Raw genomic sequence first — 21,744 nt, 5'->3', positions numbered from 1 at the left:
CCTTGATAAGTGCTGTAAACAGGAGTGAAATCACCAATTAGATTGTTTTTATTCCACTTATCCATTGGGTTCAATACAGCCTCTGAGAAGGACAACTTGATTATAGTAACATTAAATTAAGGGCTGAACACACTTAAACATCACTTGTTACACAAGCAGCTGTCTTGGCACAATGACCACATCTAGAATCGGTTTATCCTCCCCAAACCCCAATGGGAGAAAACACAACACTAACCTAGATCAGCATTAATTAAGGGTCAGGAAATCAAATTAACAAAGTCTAGTGCTTGTTATTACTCCGTCACCACCTGGTGGTCAAGAGGAGCGGCGGTAGGTGATGTGCAAATGCTGCATAAGTGGCCCACCCTCCATCGCCATGGAGACAGTCTGCTCAAGCTTCCCATCCGGTCTCAGCTGGAACACTCTGGAAATCTGAGGGAGAGAACAGGAATCCATCAAATCCTAATTACTGTGGTTTAACCAGAGTAGTGCACTTGACACCAGAGAGTATACAATTGGAAGAGAGCTTGTTAAATTCTGTAACACTATTGGATCTGTCAATTTTTGTAAAACTTGACGCAACACATGTCAAGATCCAAAATAACCAGAAAGTTGTAAGTAACTTGGCACAAGGTAGCTTCTAAGCCCAAGTCCTAAGCGCCCCGGTATTTACAGATCAGGAAATAGCAAAGCGGTAAGTTGTTTTTGGACAAACCATTGAATATCTATTAGGGAAAATCGGCCAAATTCTGTTGGATCGAAAAGAGTATCAACAGACTGGAAAGTGGCAGTCTCACCTGCTGTACATGGGGTTCTTTAGCGAAGGAGGTTCTGGCCAGGGCATGGGTGTGTAGAGTTAACTGCTGTCCAGTCAGGTCTCCTTCCTCAATCTCCACCAGGCCTGTAAAGAGCTAGATTTATAGGAGGTTCGATCTCTCATGGACAGATCAATGCAAACAACTGATACTGTCAAATCTGTTGAACTAATGGGATGATGAGCAGCAGTAGTTCTGGTGTTTAGTCACTGGTTATTTGGACAAAAAAAAGTGACATTTGGAGGGGACATTTGGCCATAACTTGCAAAGAGAGAGGGTGGAACTCGTTCTGTTTCTGCTCCAGTTCTAGTAGCTTTTCATCTCTTCTCTCAATACGTATGGAACCAGAATTTAAATCGAGCCGCTGACTAATTACGTGAGACTTCAGATTTGGGTTATCTGAGATTAGAGGTTCAGACCTGGTTTAATAGCGTAGTTGAACGGAGATGAAAGGTTGCAGATTCAAGTCCCACTTGGGCAACACTAACTGATCTGAAGGGTAAGTTCAGGCTAGGTCTAAGCATTGAACAGTCTCGTACCTGAGTTCTGTGCTATAATGAAGGCTACTCTGTTGCCGCCTGGTTGTATTCTGATGAAGCCACACTCCCTGTGCATAGGTTTCTTATTCTCAGCATGGAATGCATTAAACCTGCAGAACAGGGGAAATAAATGTACATGTGATTATTATACGTTCATCCTAGCCCGGAAACACAATGTTGAATTTCATGTGGGCATAACTTAGCATTTGGATCAGAAATTTCCTCGACCTCTACGAGCCAGAATGTTGAATAAAAGTATATTTGGAACGTGCTTTACCGTTTGTCCGTGTGGTTGGTCCTTTTGCAGGTAGGAATGAGAGACAATACATCCACAGGAAAGTTGAAGTAATTGGAAGTGCGGAGGTTTCTATCAAAGATACTGGCCAAACTTGTGCACGTTTACATGGTTCTGCGCAAGCAAATATCTAAGGTGGCATTCAACAAACAGTACAAGAACATTAGCCAGCAGGAATCCTCTCATCCGGAAGCATATTGTCGCTGGAGATTTTAACTAGGGAGGAACCGATGACATTTCTGGCCAAAACCGATATTTTGCTTGCAAAAAACCCCAATACCGATAACCAATAACATTTTAGTGGCCTTAAGCATTCTAGTACAGTTAGTTTGTTGGCCTTTACGCATGTCCCTATTACCAGTAAAACAAAAGCAATTTCTTCATTTGTTCAGTCTCAATCAGGATTTCATCATACATGTCAAGCAGTGAAGTTTCAGCTCTGTCCATGGCCTCTTCCTCGGTACACACTCAGTGTCCTTTTACATCTTGTCCAGCTGTAACATTAAACCCTGCTTGTTTGCGTCAAAGTAGAGGTCCTTGTATCGAGCATGGTGGCGACAGTAAAGGAGGTTCTGAGAGAATGCCACCAAATTGCTTATTCACAGAGTACTTGTAGAGTACTTTTGCAAGTTAACCCCATGGTCTGTGTCGGCAGTTTTGTTGAGCAGGTGTTTCGATGCCATGAAAGAGGGTATCACGTCGACTGCAGACGCACTTGATGAACGCATTTCTCGAGTCAGTTGTTCGAATGGAGCTAGGAGTGTGTTCAAGTTTCAAACAGGTTCTCAAATGCCATTTAAAAATGGCAGCAGCGGTATGAGAACCAGCACATTGAGCATGCAATGCGGTTTTCCTCAGTATGAAATCCTCGTCGACCCACTGTGCTGTCAGACTCCGCATGCTCGTGGAGCTGATATCGCTGGTCCAAATGTGAAGCTAATAGCAGTGACGACCCTAGCAAGTAGCTCCTGGATATGGGCTTCAACAATACTGCGCAACTCCGGTAGGGTAACATCTGAAAAATAGCGTCTACTTGGTAGTGTGTACCGGGGCTCGAGGTGCTCGACCAGTCGGCGAAAGCCAACATCATCCACAACAGAGAACGGTTGATTGTCAAGGGCAATGATTTCCATTATCTTGGTGTCGATGGATTTCGCCTTTGAGTTGTCTTGCTGAACTGTTCACTATTTCAAGTGACTGCTCGACTTGAACTTGTTAGAAGTGTGCGCTTAGTATTTTTCTGCTTTTGTTCTGTGTAGCGCAGTATTTTTCATGCCGTCATTACATCTACGTTATATAGGTATGCACGTCAGCTTTGACATCAGTATTAAGCTAGAAATCGGGCGGATGTTGACATCTAATATAGTCAGATTCCAATATGCTTACCGATATCATGCATCCCTAATTTTAACCACAATCTTACAAAGTATCACCAACATGTATCCTAACCCATGATGCTTGACACGAAGCTCAAAGTCCTGGGTCTGGACAACACCCTCTGCAACTGGATCCTGGACTACCTGATGGGCAAACCACAGGCTGAGGATTGACAACACCACCACACTACTCTTAACACAGGTGTGTCCTCAGTCCTCTGCTGTACTCCCGGTTCACCCACGACTGACTTTGCGCGACACCAACTCTGTTGACGACACCACGGTTGTAGGCCTGATTATCAACAATGAGTCAGCCTATAGGGAGGTGGGAACTGAACTGGCATTGAGGTACCAGGAAAACAACCTCTCCCTCAATATCAGCAGAACAAGTTGACTGTTGACTTCAGAAAGCAAAGGGAACATGCCCGGATCCACATCAACAGGACTGCATTAGTAAGCATTTTCCACTGAGGACTTGACATGGACCAATAACACCACCAGTCGAGGGTGCAACAGCGGCTACTTCCTAAGGCGGCTGAAGTAATTTGACATGCCATCCCCCAGTCCTCTCCCAATATTACAGATACACCATCAAGAGCATCCTGACCGGTTGCATCATGGCCTGGTACAGGAATTGCTCTGTCCACAACCGCAAGGCCCTCCAGCAGGGGGTGATGTGCATCACTGGGCCCGTGTTCCCACCCATCCAGGACATCTACTTGAAACAATCCACAAGGAAGTCTCGCACATCATCAAGGACCCCACACACACCAGCTGTTCTCTTCCTTACAGTCAGGCAGACGGTATCGGAGCATTAGGTCTGATAGAAACTCTCTCTGAGCCTGTTGGTACAGTGCCTTGCGAAAGTATTCGGCCCCCTTGAACTTTGCGACCTTTTGCCACATTTCAGGCTTCAAACATAAAGATATAAAACTGTCCCTGCTGAAGAAAAGCAGGCTCAAACCATGATGCTGCCACCACCATGTTTGACAGTGGGGATGGTGTGTTCAGGGTGATGAGCTGTGTTGCTTTTACGCCAAACATAACATTTTGCATTGTTGCCAAAAAGTTCAATTTTGGTTTCATCTGACCAGAGCACCTTCTTCCACATGTTTGGTGCGTCTCCCAGGTGGCTTGTGGCAAACTTTAAACAACACTTTTTATGGATATCTTTAAGAAATGGCTTTCTTGCAACTCTTCCATAAAGGCCAGATTAGTGCAATATACGACTGATTGTTGTCCTATGGACAGTCTCCCACCTCAGCTGTAGATCTCTGCAGTTCATCCAGAGTGATCAGGGGCCTCTTGGCTGCATCTCTGATCAGTCTTCTCCTTGTATGAGCTGAAAGTTTAGAGGGACGGCCAGGTCTTGGTAGATTTGCAGTGGTCTGATACTCCTTCCATTTCAATATTATCACTTGCACAGTGCTCCTTGGGATGTTTAAAGCTTGGCAAATCTTTTTATATCCAAATCCGACTTAAAAACTTCTTCACAACAATATCTCGGACCTGCGTGGTGTGTTCCTTGTTCTTCATGATGCTCTCTGCGCTTTTAACGGACCTCTGAGACTATCACAGTGCAGGTGCATTTATACGAGACTTGATTACACACAGGTGGATTGTATTTATCATCATTAGTTATTTAGGTCAACATTGGATCATTCAGAGATCCTCACTGAACTTCTGGAGAGGGTTTGCTGCACTGAAAGTAAAGGGGCTGAATAATTTTGCACACCCAATTTTTCAGTTTTTGATTTGTTGAAAAAGTTTGATATATCCAATAAATATCGTTCCACTTCATGATTGTGTCCCACTTGTTGATTCTTCAAAACAAATACAGTTTTATATCTTTATGTTTGAATTCTGAAATGTGGCAAAAGGTCGCAAAGTTCAAGGGGGCCGAATACTTTCGCAAGGCACTGTATCTACAAACTGTCAGACTGCTGAACACTTGGTCAGTCCAGTTTACCTGCTGAGTCTCTGCACACATGCACTATACACTTGCCCCCCAATTCCTGCCTTCCCCAAAACATGTTTAAATAATGGACTATAAAATTGTTCCTGTATTTTATTTATTCTATTCAGCCATTTACTCCGTTCATATTCTTATCTATTGTTATTTCTTATTGTTGCATTGTCAAGAAGGAACCTGCAAGTAAACATTTCCTTGGGCGATGTTTACCATGTAGAGAGCTTGGGACTACGGTTCTATCTGCATTTTTGTCCAAATGTTATTGACAGCCTAGTTAAAATGTTCTCTACCAATATAGTACTCAATACCCATTCATGTTTGATGAAATCAAGATAAAAATGGCTGACACTTCAGAAATGTAAAGCCAATTATCTCAGAATCATCTTTTTTTGCATAAAAGTTGATGTAATTCTACTTTCCTGTGGATATGTCCCACACACCAACCTGCAAAAGGACCAACCACATGGACAACAGGTAAAGTCAATCCAAATATAACTTTATTCATCATTCTGGCTTGTAAAGGTTGTGAGAGGAAACTTCCCTGACCCAAACACTCATTTATGCCAGACGTTGAATCCAAAACAATTAGTCATTTAGCTGACGCTTTTATCCAAATCAACTTATGTCAAATGTATGCACGCATGACTGTATGGTCATTACTGGCGCACTACTATACCAACTGAGCTAGAAAGGACATGATTTTAAAACATCATAGCAGGCTAAGCGCAACCATGACGGACTCTCCTTGTGTAGTGTGATTTTTGTTAGGCCTGCTGTACCCTAGTCAGCTGTCAGTCCAACTCACATGAAGTTGATGACTGGTTGGCCCACATGGGAGAAGTGCAGTCTCTCGTTGTAGCGGAAAGGCGGTATGGAGGAGAATGAGCCCTCTCCTGGCTCATCGGACTCCCAGACCCCGAGGAGCCAGTCCAATGCCAGCAGCGCAGGGTTCAGCTCAGCTATGGGAGAACACAAGGGCTTCATATAGGGGACAGTCATTTGCGTCGGCCTAGCCAGACAACCACGGCGCATATCCAATGTCGATGTAGCCTATGAGCACACAACAAAAACTCAGTCGCTTGCCACTTCAGCTCCACTATACATACGGGTTGCGTTGCTTTACTATTAAATGTTGCTAGTGGTTGTACTAAATGATCCTACAATTACACAAGTTTTTGTTAACATTGTGATAGTAGCTTATTGACGTCATAAATCTTAGTAAAATAACCAGTGGTGTATAGTCGAGGTCATATGCAACCAAAATATACTTTATTTAAATATACAAAATAGAACACATGCGTGTCAGCCAGCAAGAATTGAACCTTGGCGATTCTTGAGCATTCACTCAGTCAGATGTTTCACCGGAAGTACAAATGAGGCATCTGCTTGGCGTTGCCACTCACTACCAAATATTCATTATTAATTTTGGTTGCCTATCCTGACGTGAAGTTTGTTCTATATTAAGTATTTGACTCGAGCCACAAAATTAAGGAAATTAGAAGGGAGGGGAGGGGGGTTCAGGAAGGCCCATCGTGCTTTCCTACATTTTTTTTTTTTACACTTTGTCTTAGTTTAAGAACCTTAATAGAAAAATAATACATTTAAAAATGTACTCTGGGCAAAAAAATGTCAAATATACACATCAACATGAGTGCATTTTCATAATCACAGTAAACTTATAATAGAAAGAAATGTATAATAATAATATAAAACAAAACTATGAATGAATGTGCCTCTATGAATAATCCCCTCCCCAATAGGTCTCTTTGCCCTCAATAGGACACCCCCAGCACCTCCACAATCCCCGTCAACAGGACAGCCCCAGCACCTCCACCGTCCCCATCAACCTTCAATAGGACTCCCCCATCCCATCCACCCACCATTAGCAGGACACCCCCAGCACCTCCACCGTCCCCATCAACAGGACACCCCTAGCACCTCCACCGTCCCCATCAACCCTCAATAGGACACCCCCAGCACCTCCACCATCCCCATCAACACCTCAATAGGACACTCCCAGCACCTCCACCATCCCCTCAATAGGACACCCCCAGCACCTCCACCATCAACCCTCAATAGGACACTCCCAGCACCTCCACCATCAACACCTCAATAGGACACCCACAGGCAAGAAAATAGCCTTGCCGAAATCCCCCGTTCAAATTTCCTTAATTTTGTGGGTAGAGTCAAAAATTCTGTGGCAAACAGAGTCAAATTCTTTCTATAGAACAAAACCGAAATTAATAATTAAAGTGTGTTATATTAAAACCGAGGGAGTAAAATGCAGGCAAACAAGACACATTTTAAAACGACTAGTCAAATAAGACACGGAGAGACTACGAATTTTGGCAAAGACATTTATTTATAGACTAATACACTTGAAACAAATAGCCAAACCGAAGACAGTGTCTTCGATCAAATGATCAAAGGACATTAAAAAAAAATAAACGCAGCCTAACGTGGTCAGAAACCTCAACTAGCAAGCAAGTCGCAGCAATGAGGAATTGAGTGGCAGGGGGAGCTTTCCGGTACACCACCCGCAGTGGGAGAAGATGGCGTTAGATGGATGTTTAATTCTCATCGATTAAACATTTGACCTCAATACATTTTATGTTTCCAAAACTACAGTATAATATGTTATGAACAGAGTGAACTACGTTTTGTAGACTTTACCCTTTGCCAAAGTTTTAATTTGGCGTTCTTCAGAAGTAATGCAAGGGCGAATTGATTTATTCCACAGCACACGTCAAGTGTAGACGTACCCTATTGGAAATAAGCAAATGTGGGCGTATGCTCGAACGAGCCAATAGGATCTCACTAGGTTGTGCTTGGCTCGCCCACCGACTTGCATTTTATTTATTTAACTAGGCAAGTCAGTTAAGAACAAATTCTTATTTACAATGACGGCCTACCTGCCTTGTTCATGGGCAGAACGACAGATTTATCTTGTCAACTCGGGGATTCTAACCACATCTGTTCTGCCAACACAGTACAACGTGTGGTTCTGACTCACTAATCCAAGGTTACGCGTACTACACGTACTATATGAATGGTGTGATAATATTTACCTTTTACAGTGGGGTGATTTGCTACCATTGGAAATGACTGGCCGTGGTCCATTTTGGGTTAATTATAAAATAACTGGTTTAGCCCGAGAAATCTCAGGACAGGATATAGCTGGGCGCACTTGCTACTCGGCTAATTCAGGACACTTTCATGCCTTGATGTAAGGAGCTGGCGGCAACACGTTTTACTAAACAAGTCGGAGACAAACAAATGTATCAAATTACATTTAAAGAGAGCGAATAGATATACAATCCCTAAATCAACTAACTGGCAATAGTAAAACAAAAGTTTAAAACGATTGAGTCAACCTTAATCTAGAAAATGAATAGTGAAGTCGCCCGATGGTTGAAGTGTAGAAGGGCCATAAGGAAATTTATTAAATGTGTTTATTGGGCCGCTATCGATGTCATGAATCTAACCTTATAGCCAACCTACATAAAGCGCAATGTCGCAAGTGTTATTTGTAAAAACTAAATAAAGTAAAGCTAGATCTATCGAGTAACATTGTATCGAGTTGGTATGCTGTTGACATTGAATATACATGTATAGAGAGTAGGCGAAGTAAGCAGTTCAAGGATGAAATGTTTCACCGTTGGAATTAGATTGTAAAAAAAATATGCTTACCTGACTGGTGAAAAGGGCACGCCATTACAAGGTTGTCTTATTCAAAGTATGTCATTACGTTAGAAAATACCAATCTTTAGCGAAGCAGTGAAATGGTGCATATAATACTGCGACAATATTATTCTCAGGCTGTCATATTACTGACGCTCCCCTTTTTCACAGATGAATCTTCTTCTGTGGGGTTTATCGGCGGTTGGCATCCAACGTTATGGTGCATTACTGCAACCTACTGTACTGGAGTGTGGGCTAGAGACAGGGAGAAACGAAATCCTGCCAGCCCCGTTGCTCTTAAAAAATAGAACATGTTTGAGGCTATATCTAATAACGTTCTACTCAATATACAATTAAACTCATTTCCTGTATCCCATTCTCCCTCATACCAGATCTCAGCCTCTCCCTTTCCCTCTGATACTGCCCACACTGTAGCATTACATGCTCCACAGTCTCTGTTTCCTGGCAATAATCACACTTTCCTGTTGGATCCTTTCCTATCACATTTAAGGACTTATTCAACTGGCTTTGTCCCAACCTTAATCTTGTAAAAATAGCCTCCTCTCTTCTGTCCCTTCCTGCCGTCCTCCACTGCCTGACTTTCCTCTGTACTTGAAATAAACTCAGCAAAAAAATAAACATCTTCTCACTGTCAACTGCGTTTATTTTCAGCAAACTTAACATGTGAAAATATTTGTATGAACATAACAAGATTCAACCTCTGAGACATAAACTGAACATTTCCACAGACATGTGACTAACAGAAATCGAATATTGTGTCCCTGAACAAAGGGGATGGGGGTCAAAATCAAAAGTAACAGTCAGTATCTGGTGTGGCCACAAGCTGCATTAAGTACTGCAGTACATCTCCTCCTCATGGACTGCACCAGATTTGCCAGTTCTTGCTGTGAGATGTTACCCCACTCTTCCACCAAGGCACCTGCAAGGTCCCGGACATTTTCTTGGGGGAATGGCCCTAGCCCTCACCCTCCGATCCAATAGGTCCCAGACGTGCTCAATGGGATTGAGATCCGGGCCTTTCTCTGGACATGGCAGAACACTGACATTCTTGTCATGCTGGAGGGTCATATCAGGATGAGCCTGCAGGAAGGGTACCACATGAGGGAGGAGGATGTCTTCCCTGTAACCCTTGATCCCGCTCCAGAGTACAGGCCTCTGTGTTATGCTCATTCCTTTGACGATAAACGCAAATCCGACCATCACCCCTGGTGAGACAAAACCGCGACTCGTCAGTGAAGAGCACTTTTTGCCAGTCCTGTCTGGTCCAGCGACAGTGGGTTTGTGCCCATAGGCGACATTGTTGCCGGTACAAGCCGTCAGTCCAGCCTCTCTCAGCCTATTGAAGAAAATTGTACTTCATAACAAAAGTACGCATATTTCCCCCGTTTTTCCATCTTCTCAACATGAAAACAGTTAAAGAGGAAATCGAATCCTATGCTGCCTGAATGGATAGTGTTTTAGGTACAACCGGTCCATGAGGGATACAAATGTTTCGCATACAATGCGTTTGAACGGTAAGCCGAAATGACTAAATATTGCCATCTGCCGGCCTTTGGGTTAAACCTTATTAGTGTTGAACAGGTAGAAAAGATTAAATCACCCATTAGTTCTCAAAAAGAAAGGAGGACCAAGGCACTCTTCATATAATTAATTAAAATGCCTTTATTTGTATGGCATGTTCAATGGAAACAAAGTTTTAAAACTCTGAAGCATTTCGGCTGCTCGGCCTTTGTCAGGGAATAAGTACAAAGTTCTGATACTACAGTCGTGGCCAAAAGTTTTGAGAATGACACAAATATTAATTTTCACAAAGTTTGCTGCTTCAGTGTCTTTAGATATTTTTGTCAGATGTTACTATGGAATACTGAAGTATAATTACAAGCATTTCATAAGTGTCAAAGGCGTTTATTGGCAATTACATGAAGTTGATACAAATAGTCAATATTTGTAGTGTTGACCCTTCTTTTTCAAGTCCTCTACAATCTGCCCTGGCATGCTGTCAATTAACTTCTGGGCCATACTGATGGCAGCCCAGTCTTGCATAATCAATGCTTGGAGATTGTCAGAATTTGTGAGTTTTTGTTTGTTCACCCACCTCTTGAGGATTGACCACAAGTTCTCAATGGGATTAAGGTCTGGGGAGTTTCCTGCCCATGGACCCAAAATATTGATGTTTTGTGCCTTATGGCAAGAAGGGCAGCAAAGAAGCCACTTCTCTCCAGGAAAAACGTCAGGGACAGACTGATATTCTGCAAAAGGTACAGGGATTGGACTGCTGAGGACTGGGGTAAAGTCATTTTCTCTGATGAATCCCCTTTCCCATTGTTTGGGGCATCTGGAAAAAAAGCTTGTCCGGAGAAGACAAGGTGAGCGCCACCATCAGCCCTGTGTCATGCCAACAGTAAAGCATCCTGAGACCATTCATGTGTGGATTTGCTTCTCAGCCAAGGGAGTGGGCTCACTCACAATTTTGCCTAAGAACACAGGCATGAATAAAGAATGGTACCAACACATCCTCCGAGAGCAACTTCTTCCAACCATCCAGGAACAGTTTGGTGACGAACAATGCCTTTTCCAGCATGATGGAGCACCTTGCCACCAGGCCATCCTCCAAAAGTCTTAGACTCACTGTGCGTGCAGATGCACTCCCACCTGCCTGCTGCCATTCCTGAGCAAGCTCTCTACTGGTGATGCCTGGCACTTGCTGGACTTTCTTGGGCGCCCTGAAGCCTTCTTCACAACAATTGAACCTCTCTCCTTGAAGCTCTTGATGATCTGATAAACGGTTGATTTAGGTGCAATCTTACTGGCAGTAATATCCTTGCCTGTGAAGCCCTTTTTGTGCAAAGCAATGATGATAGCACGTGTTTCCTTGCAGGTAACCATGGTTGACAGAGGAAGAACAATGATTCCAAGCACCACCCTCCTTTTGAAGCTTCCAGTCTGTTATTCGAACTCAATCAGCATGACAGAGTGATCTCCAGCCTTGTCCTTGTCAACATGTCTGACATGATGTCAGCTGGTCCTTTTGTGGCAGGGCTATAATGCAGTGGAAATGTTTTGGGGGGATTCAGTTCATTTGCATGGCAAAGAGGGACTTTGCTATTAATTGCAATTCATCTGATCCCTCTTCATAACATTCTGGAGTATATGCAAATTGCCATCATACAAACTGAGGCAGCAGACTTTGAAAATTCATATTTGTGTCATTCTCAAAACTTTTGGCCACGACTGTACAATGTCCTCTTTTGAACAGCTTTTTCCAATCAACCCTGATTTGAAGAGGGAGTGGTTACATAATTCATTGGACAACACCTAGTAAGCAAAACTATACACATTCAAAAGTTAAATACTGTAGATATGCAAAAATGCGCCTCTTACAGAGAAGAGCAGTCTCAGTAGAATGATAAGTCTTGAAACCTTGAGTGAAGGCTATGTTATCAAAAATGCAACTCTTAGCTAGAAGCATCATAACCCCTAGAAAGATAGTTCTAACCTTGAATATGACTGGGCAAAGTGGTAGGAATAGAATAGGAGAGCCATCTATTTGATAGTACTGTACTCTCGATCACAGCAAACATGGACCACAACAGTCTAAACATAGCTGAGGGCAATAGAGCAATATGTCCACTAGATGTCAGCAAAGGGAACTATCACGACCTGACAGGAAAGGTGAGAAATCCATATCTTCATTTCAACCAGGGTACTTAGTGGCCTGTAGTTTGTAAATCCATATCTTCATTTAAACCAGGGTACTTAGTGGCCTGTAGTTTGTAAATCCATATCTTCATTTAAACCAGGGTACTTAGTGTCCTGTAATTTGTAAATTCATATCTTATATCTTCATTTAAACCAGGGTACTTAGTGGCCTGTAGTTTGTAAATCCATATCTTCATTTAAACCAGGGTACTTAGTGGCCTGTAGTTTGTAAATCCATATTTTCATTTAAACCAGGGTACTTAGTGGCCTGTAGTTTGTAACGTTCCCTTTGGTTTAGCTATGTAAGACGGTCCCCTTTTCTAATTGAGGCCAGAACATGATCAATACCCACAGCTTGTAGGGAGGCAGGGTTGCCATGGTGTAAGGACATGTAGTGACTTCCATAGCTACACTGACACCTCCTTGTGGTGACTCCAAGGCTCCTCCAGCCTCTAGCGGGAGACAAAGACTGTCACTAGTCACTTTAATAATATTTACATACGTATCTTACATACTCATCTCATATGTGTGTACTGTATTTTATACCGTCTACTGCATCTTGCCTATGCCGCTCGGCCATCGCTCATCTATATATTTATATGTAAATATTCTTATTCCATCCCTTTAGATTTGTGTATATTTTTTATTTTATATTTATTTCACCTTTTATTTAACCAGGTAGGCTAGTTGAGAACAAGTTCTCATTTACAACTGCGACCTGGCCAATATAAAGCAAAGCAGTTCGACACATATAACAACACAGAGCTACACATGGAATAAACAGACATACAGTCAATAATACAGTAGAGAAAAAAAGTATATATATATTGTGTGCAAAGGAGGTAAGATAAGGGAGGTAAGGCAATAAATAGGCCATGGTGGCGAAGTAATTACAATATAGCAATTAAACAATGGAATGGTAGATGTGCAGAAGATGAATGTGCAAGTAGAGATACTGGGGTGCAAAGAAGAGAGATAAATAAATATAGTATGGGGATAAGGTAGTTGGATGGGCTATTTACAGATGGGCTATGTACAGGTGCAGTGATCTGTGACCTGCTCTGACAGCTGGTGCTTAAAGCTAGTGAGGGAGATATGTGTCTCCAGCTTCAGTGATTTTTGCAGTTCGTTCCAGTCATTGGCAGCAAAGAACTGGAAGGAAAGGCAGCCAAAGGAGCAACTGGCTTTGGGGGTGACCAGGGAGATATACCTGCTGGAGCACGTGCTACGGGTGGGTGCTGCTATGGTGACCAGTGAGCTGAGATAAGGCTGGGCTTTACCTAGCAAAAACTTGTAGATGACCTGGAGCCAGTGGGTTTGGCGATGAGTATGAAGCGAGGGCCAGCCAACGAGAGCGTAAAGATCGCAGTGGTGGGTAGTATATGGGGCTTTGGTGACAAAACAGATGGCACTGTTATAGACTGCATCCAATTTGTTGAGTAGAGTGTTGGAGGCTATTTCGTAAATGACATCGCCGAAGTCGAGGACCGGTAGGATGGTCAGTTTTACGAAGGTCTGTTTGGCAGCATGAGTGAAGGATGCTTTGTTGCGAAAATAAGAAGCCGATTCTAGATTTCATTTTGGATTGGAGATGTTTGATTTGAGTCTGGAAGGAGAGTTTTCAGTCTAACCAGACACCTAGGTATTTGTAGTTGTCCACATATTCTAAGTCAGAACTGTCCAGAGTAGTGATGCTGGAAGGGCGGGCAGGTGCGGGCTGCGATCGGTTGAAGAGGATGCATTTAGTTTCTCGCATTTAAGAGCAGTTGGAGGCCACGGAAGGAGAGTTGTATGGCATTGAAGCTCGTCTGGAAGTTAGTTAACACAGTGTCCTAAGAAGGGCCAGAAGTATACAGAATGGTGCCGTCTGCATAGAGGTGGATGTTAGAATCACAAGCAGCAAGAGCGACATCATTGATGTATACAGAGAAGAGAGTCGGTTCGAGAATTGAACCCTGTGGCACCCCCATAGAGACTGCCAGAGGTCCGGACAACAGGCCCTCCGATTTGACACACTGAACTCTATCAGAGAAGTAGTTGGTGAAACAGGCGAGGCAATCATTTGAGAAACCAAGGCTGTTGAGTCTGCCGATAAGAATGTGGTGATTGACAGAGTCGAAAGCCTTGGCCAGGTCGATGAATACGGCTGCACAGTATTTATTGTCTCTTATCGATGGCCTTGAGCGTGGCTGAGGTGCACCCATGACCAGCTCTGAAATACAGATTGCATAGCGGAGAAGGTACAGTGTGGTCCTTCTGTAGCTCAGTTGGTAGAGCATGGCGCTTGTAACGCCAGGGTAGTGGGTTCGATTCCCGGGACCACCCATACGTAGAATGTATGCACACATGACTGTAAGTCGCTTTGGATAAAAGCGTCTGCTAAATGGCATATATTATTATTATTATTATTATTAGTGGGATTCGAAATGGTCAATAATCTGTTCGTTAACTTGGCTTTCGAAGACCAGGGTAGGAGGGTAGGATAGATATAGGTCTGTAGCATTTTGGGTCTAGAGTGTCTCCCCCTTTGAAGAGGGGGATGACCGCGGCTGCCTTCCAATCTTTGGGAATCTCAGACAATACGAAATTGGGTGTATTGGGTAGTTGTTGTGGAATTACTAGCATTTACATCTGCTAACCATGTGTATGTGACCACTACCATTTGATTTGATTTGAAAACTTGCTACTGATGGTACAGGGACAGTAAGCCTGAAAGCCTGAAACTGGTCCAAAGCTGGTTGTAAATTTAGCTGATTTATTATAGAGAATTAGAAGCAATCCTCAAAGTAATCAGCTAATAGACGTAAACATGGTTAATTCATTTAGGACCTTCTTCTTTACCTTCTCAGCAAGAATAGCAAGACATTCCCTCAGGGCAAATGACCCAGACACTGGTCCTGGGTGGTGGTGTCTGAAACATATTTCACCCTGTTAGGATGGGCGGTTTTCTCATTAAGTAGTGTTCATGAGGATACTGTCGACTTAACAGTCTGGCTTGTTGACCATCGTTTCCCCAGTAGTTAGACAAGTGGGTCATGTCAAAGAGGTAGGACACTGGTCTTGTTTTACATATTTTGGCTGTATGGGGTATCAAGAGGGAGCGTAAAAGTCCATATTTCTCAAATTTCAAACATTCACTTTGTCTCAATTCAATAATTATCCCTCTCTTTCTTCTGTAACTCATACAACACACACACATGCACACAAATACAAACAGAGTCCTTACCATGCTCTTTCATTGAAAGAGATGGGTGCTGTGCCAGGGGATACATTCAAGGCCTTTTGAGAGCCAGTGTACAGCATGTCAATATCTACAAAGACAATAAAATGATGATAACATGTTACACGAATACAGACATACTGACAATGAAACAAGAGTCTGACATGTTCTAATATCTCATAGACCGACTCCGTGAACATTAATGGTACCAAGCATCTGACCAAATTACGCCATATTTTAGTTCCGGGTTAACCAAGATTCAAAGTTTTCTTACTCTGCTGGTACATGAAAATAGCCGTTTCCCCAAGAGATGCAACTGTATCTACAAGAAACAGGGTATTGTGTCTGAGGAGAGAGGAATTTAGGGCTTGAATTTGAAGTTTACATTTACATTTAAATTTAAGTCATTTAGCAGACGCTCTTATCCAGAGCGACTTACAAATTGGTGCATTCACCTTATGACATCCAGTGGAACAGCCACTTTACAATAGTGCATCTAAATCTTTTAAGGGGGTGAGAAGGATTACTTTATCCTATCCTAGGTATTCCTTAAAGAGGTGGGGTTTCAGGTGTCTCCGGAAGGTGGTGATTGACTCCGCTGTCCTGGCGTCGTGAGGGAGTTTGTTCCACCATTGGGGGGCCAGAGCAGCGAACAGTTTTGACTGGGCTGAGCGGGAACTGTACTTCCTCAGTGGTAGGGAGGCGAGCAGGCCAGAGGTGGATGAACGCAGTGCAGCTATCACAAGTGTAAATTGAGATAAATACATCGGAGATATACTGTAGTACAGTTGAAGTCGGAAGTTTACATACACCTTAGCCAAATATATTTAAACTCAGTTTTCACAATTCCTGATATTTAATCCTAGTAAAATCCCTGTTTTAGGTCAGTTAGGATCACCACTTTATTTTAATAATGTGAAATGTCAGAATAATAGCAGAGAGAATGATTTATTTCAGCTTTTATTTCTTTCATTACACTCCCAATGGGTCAGAAGTTTACATGCACTCAATTAGTATTTGGTAGCATTACCTTTAAATTGTTTAACTTGAGTTAAACGTTCCGAGTAGTCTTCCACAAGCTTCCCACAATAAGTTGGGTGAATTTTGGCCCATTCCTCCTGACAGATTTAACTGTCAGGTGTAACTGAGTCAGGTTTCCTGCTCGCTTCCTACTTGCTCGCACAAGCTTTTTCAGTTCTGCCCACAAATTTTCTATAGGAATGAGGTCAGGGCTTTGTCATGGCCACTCCAACACCTTGACATTGTTGTCCTTAAGCCATTATGCCACAACTTTGGAAGTATGCCTGGGGTCAATATATCCACATAATTTTCCTTCCTCATGATGGCATCTATTTTGTGAAGTGCACCAGTCCCTCCTGCAGCAAAGCACCCCAACAACATGATGCTGCCACCCCCGTGCTACACGGTTGGGATGGTGTTCTTCAGCTTGCAAGCCTCCCCCTTTTTCCTCCAAACATAATGATGGTCATTATGGCCAAACAGTTCTATTTTTCATCAGACCAGAGGACATTTCTCCAAAAAGTACGATCTTTGTCCCCATATTCAGTTGCAAACCGTAGTCTGGCTTTTTTATGGTGGTTTGGGAGCAGTGGCTTCTTCCTTGCTGAGCGGCTTTCAGGTCATGTCGATATAGGACTTGTTTTACTGTGGATATAGATACTTTTGTACCTGTTTCCTCTATTATCTTCACAAGGTCCTTTGCTGTTGTTCTGGGATTGATTTGCACTTTTCGCACCAAAGTACGTTCATCTCTTGGAGACAGAACGCGTTTCCTTCCTGAGTGGTATGACGGCTACGTGGTCCCATGGTGTTTATTATTGTTTGTACAGATGAACGTAGTACCTTCGGGTGTTTGGAAATTGCTCCCAAGGATGAACCAGACTTGAGGAGGTCTAAAAAAAAAAATTGGAGGTCTTGGATGATTTCTTTTGATTTCCCCATGATGTCAAGCAAAGAGGCACTGAGTTTGAAGGTAGGCCTTGAAATACATCCACAGGTACACCTCCAACTGACTCAAATGATGTCAATTACCGTATCAGAATCTTCTAAAGCCATGACATCATTTTGTGGAATTTTCCCAGCTGTTTAAAGGCACAGTCAACTTAGTGTATGTAAACTTCTGACCCACTGGAATTGTGATAGTGAATTATAAGTGAAATAATCTGTCTGTAAACAATTGTTGGAAAAATTAAAATGGTGTCATGCACAAAGTAACCGACTTGCCAAAGCTATAGTTAGTTAACAAGACATTTGTGGAGTGGTTGAAAAATGAGTTTTAATGACTCAAACCCAAGTGTATGTAAACTTCCGACTTCAACTGTATTTAATTTTTTTAAATCGTTTTGCGATGGAGCGGTGTCTCACTTGTGGCAGAGGTCTCCAATGCCATTGGCGGGGTTGGCGAGCCCGGCAGAGGACTCTTCATGTGTGAGGAGGAACAGAACGGGCTTGTGTTTGGCCAGGGCCTATAGATGGATAGGCTGTCAGATAATAAACAACATATTTTTGTTAAATGCCACCCATAGTTAGATTTCTCCATAGTTATATTCCTCACAATGTTAATGTGTGATGTAACATCTTCTGAATCTGCTGACACGTGTCCAGATAATGTGACAGAGTAACAACTGTTTGTCTAAATAATGTCTTTCCTTATCCGATGAACAGAAGAGCAACAGAGGTGTTGTAACGTTCGTCGTCCTCGTCTGAGGAGTATGAAGGATCGGAGGACCAATGCGCAGCGTGGTACGTGTTCATGATGATATTTATTAAACTCAGACCACTAAAACAAAAATAACAAAGAGAATGACATGAAACGAAACAGTCCTGTACGGTGACAAACACTAAACAGAAAACAATCACCCACAAAACACATGTGGGAAAAGGATACCTAAGTATGATTCTCAATCAGAGACAACGAACGACACCTGCCCCTGATTGAGAACCAAACCAGGCCAAACACATAAACACAACATAGAAAAAAGAACATAGACTACAACTCACGCCCTGACCATACTAAAACAAAGATATAACAAAAGAACTAAGGTCAGAACGTGACAGGTGTGATCATCAGGAGAGGATAATGAGAAATGATAAAGGAAGTCATACATTGCTAATGGCAGGTCTTACAATACATTATAACCACATCATAATGCATTATATACACTGAGCGTACAAACATTAAGAACACCTGCTCTTTCCATGACATAGACTGACAAGGTGAATCCAGTTGAAAGCTATGATCCCTTCTTTTTTATTTGTTTATTTTATTTTAATTGAATATTGAAACATACAATCTACCTGCAGTGAAGCCGCTCAACATTTACATTACATTCAGTTACATTAACAGACTCCCATCCAGAGCGACCCACAGAAGCAACCAGGTTAAACACCCTGCTCAAGGGCACGTCGACAGATCTCCCACAAGGTCAAAAACGGGAACTGGAACCAGCGACCTATCATCCAGGCCACCAGCCCTCCAAGATCCCCCCCGCAGTTCCCCGAAAGATACCCCCAGTGAAAACCCCCCATAATAAAATAAAATAATTCCCCAACCCCAACACCCCCGCGTGTATCAAGAATGGTCCACCACCCGAAGGACATCCAGCCAACTTGACACAACTGAGGGAAGCATTGGAGTCAACATAGACCAGCATCCCTGCGGAACTCTTTTGACACCTTCTGGAGTCCATGCCCCGATGAATTGAGGTTGTTCTGAGTGCAAAAAAAGAAGGGGGGTGTTCCTAATGTTTGGTACACTCAGTGTATGTTGGCTTTATGTAATAGTGACAGCTGTCCAGCAGATGGGGTCCAATCAATGAGCTTATTTGACCTTCCTCAGCTCCCTCTATGACCAGGCTCTGACAGGGTATGTGATCAAGGTTTGATCCTGTTCATTCAAATGGATTACTTTGTGAACTGATTTGATGAAAGAGTTTATGTGGAATATCTTGGAAAAGAGAGGAGTATCTTGGAGGGAGGAAAATCCCATTCAAGTATAATATGTTTCCTTCACATAGATCATTCATGAAAATGTCAAATACAATAAAATACATGCTTACTTCTATGAAGATGTATTAACATATCTCTGCTCTCTACTCTGTAATAGCGTTACAGTCCAGTATAATAACAGATTTGTTGTGGTCACTAGACAAAGAAACCATATTTATGAGAAACAATAGCCTATATTGTTAACTATTGCCCACACAGCTAAATACTTGAACTTAAACAACAAAGACTTCATTCATTGGACAGCCAGTGGATACATTTCTGTTGTAGTACTGTAGGTTTAGAATTACAACCTTACTATCTACTGTTTAGCTCAGTGAGAAACCAATGAGATCTGCACTATCTCAAATTATCTGTGCTTTGTATAATGGGGGCTTCCCATTGGTACCTGAATGCCCCCTCCCTCAACCTGGTCTTCTCCTCCTACCCCTCCCATTCCTCCCTCCCTCCCTCCCTCCCTCCCTCCCTCCCTCCCTCCCTCCCTCCCTCCCTCCCTCCCTCCCTCCCTCCCTCCCTCCCTCCCTCCCTCCCTCCCTCCCTCCCTCCCTCCCTCCCTCCCTCCCTCCCTCCCTCCCTCCCTCCCTCACCCCCTCCTTCTCTGCGCTGCTTCACTGTTCTCTACCTGCTCCACTCCGATGATGCTGATGATGATGTCATCATTGACATCATCAGCACCATTTTTTTTGGACCTACCGTATAGGACGTTCTCTCTCTCTCTGAGCTCTCCTCCTGCATTAATCCAGTCTAGCCCCCTTCTCTCTCTCCTCCCCGTTCACTCCCCTACCCTTGGCTGGCAGACCGACTGACGCACCACTGTGTACCAGGCCCTGTTGTTAGAACCCACCCAGCCATAGCCCTGACTGGGGTGGTCTAGCTCTCTCCGTTTCTCTCTATTGCTCGAAGCGGATACTCCCTGCATGGATACACTGAGGGAGGCTGTTAGCTGATATTAACGGAAGGAAACATATCAAGGAGGAACCCACTGCGGTTGTTGAATTCGAGGTGGTTTGGTAAGACAATTTGAGTTTTTGTTCTTTTCTGATGAGATGTTGTTTCTGATCACGGTCTTGGGTTGACGCAGTGGGGAACCAACGTTGTTGTTGTTCCTCATGGTTGTCCGTTTGGATTGGCCATTTTGAGGCTCTTCTTCCTTATCTTGGGGCAGTAAACAAGGATCTTAAAAGGGCACTGCGACATGTTTATGCATGAAGTCTGGATTATTTGGATAATGTAAACTAAATGTGTTGTTATTTTGAGGAACATTGGCAACTAACATGATTAGACATTGTGAAACAATTGTTTTTAAATGTATAGACTCATCTTGTCAATAGCTTCTTTAATTTGATCAGATCCACAGTCCAAAATAAACAACAAAATCTGATAATCATGAATTTGTTCATGTGTTGCAGGGATTAATTTATGTCTGGAGTAATTCAATGACATTGATTTCTACAGTGGGCGAATAGCCTAGCAGTAAATTGAGTGATGGCCTATATTAAATTGCTTCGACAGTGCGTTTGCTTTGAGGTGCGGCAGCGCTAGATGGTGGAGATAACAATATTTACATTATGAATGTTGGGTCATTTCGAGTGTAAACAAAAAACCACGAACTAGGTTGCTGCATACTAACATTTGTCACTTTAATATCCATGTAAATTATGTCATTTCTGTATTTATTACATTCTTTTTGCGGGCTGTAGGTTTTATGATGCTCTGTCTGACATTGTGCACATAAAATGATATGACTGAGATTTTTAGCTGCTGCGTCGAGTGGATATTGATGTCTGTAGAATCATCGAATTCATGAAACGTAACAAGCCAACCCATTTTGTAATGGGTGGTACATTTTTTGGTCAATATAGGACAACAGACCCAGGCCTCAGTTAGGCTACATATTATTACCCATAGACTCTTCAGGCAGGTGCAGTAAAGTCGGCATTGTCAGCTGCAGCGTTGCAGACGCGCCCATTGTAAGTAGGTCCGTCGAGGATGGAGAAAAATAAGGAATGATGTCCGCTACGATGAAAGCAGCCATTTTAATTTTAGAAAGTCTAGATTAGAATGTTTACCCCAGCATGTACTAGTTTATAGTCGACTAAA

The 21,744-nt window shown here is 42.8% G+C and overlaps 2 protein-coding genes across 20 annotated transcripts in view; one reads left to right on the top strand and one right to left on the bottom strand.

Annotated features, from left to right (window-relative positions):
* Positions 1–25: 25 nt before the first annotated feature.
* thap4 (THAP domain containing 4) lies at positions 26–8,991 on the bottom strand. Its single transcript, XM_035787677.2, has 5 exons — positions 8,688–8,991; positions 5,803–5,956; positions 1,355–1,464; positions 798–901; positions 26–432 (listed from the first exon to the last, which is right to left on the bottom strand). The coding sequence occupies exons 1-5, from the start codon at positions 8,710–8,712 to the stop codon at positions 316–318; spliced, it is 510 nt and encodes a 169-aa protein (XP_035643570.1). The 5' UTR covers positions 8,713–8,991; the 3' UTR covers positions 26–315.
* Positions 8,992–20,340: 11,349 nt separating this feature from the next.
* LOC118394465 (kinesin-like protein KIF1A) overlaps positions 20,341–21,744 on the top strand; it is a 44,454-nt gene continuing 43,050 nt past the window's right edge. For 13 of the 19 annotated variants that reach the window (XM_052463445.1, XM_052463444.1, XM_052463446.1 and 10 more), the window contains exon 1: positions 20,342–20,654. The gene's annotated coding sequence lies outside the window, so the exon portion shown is untranslated. Of the gene's footprint in view, positions 20,655–21,744 lie in introns of all 19 variants that reach the window. The other 6 variants (XM_052463434.1, XM_052463432.1, XM_052463435.1 and 3 more) reach the window with 2 other exon arrangements.

Source organism: Oncorhynchus keta, chromosome 15 (assembly GCF_023373465.1).
Source record: "Oncorhynchus keta strain PuntledgeMale-10-30-2019 chromosome 15, Oket_V2, whole genome shotgun sequence".
NCBI lineage: Eukaryota > Metazoa > Chordata > Actinopteri > Salmoniformes > Salmonidae > Oncorhynchus > Oncorhynchus keta.
The sequence above is the reverse complement of the archived record's forward strand: the minus strand, read 5'-3'. Positions and strand labels throughout refer to the sequence as shown.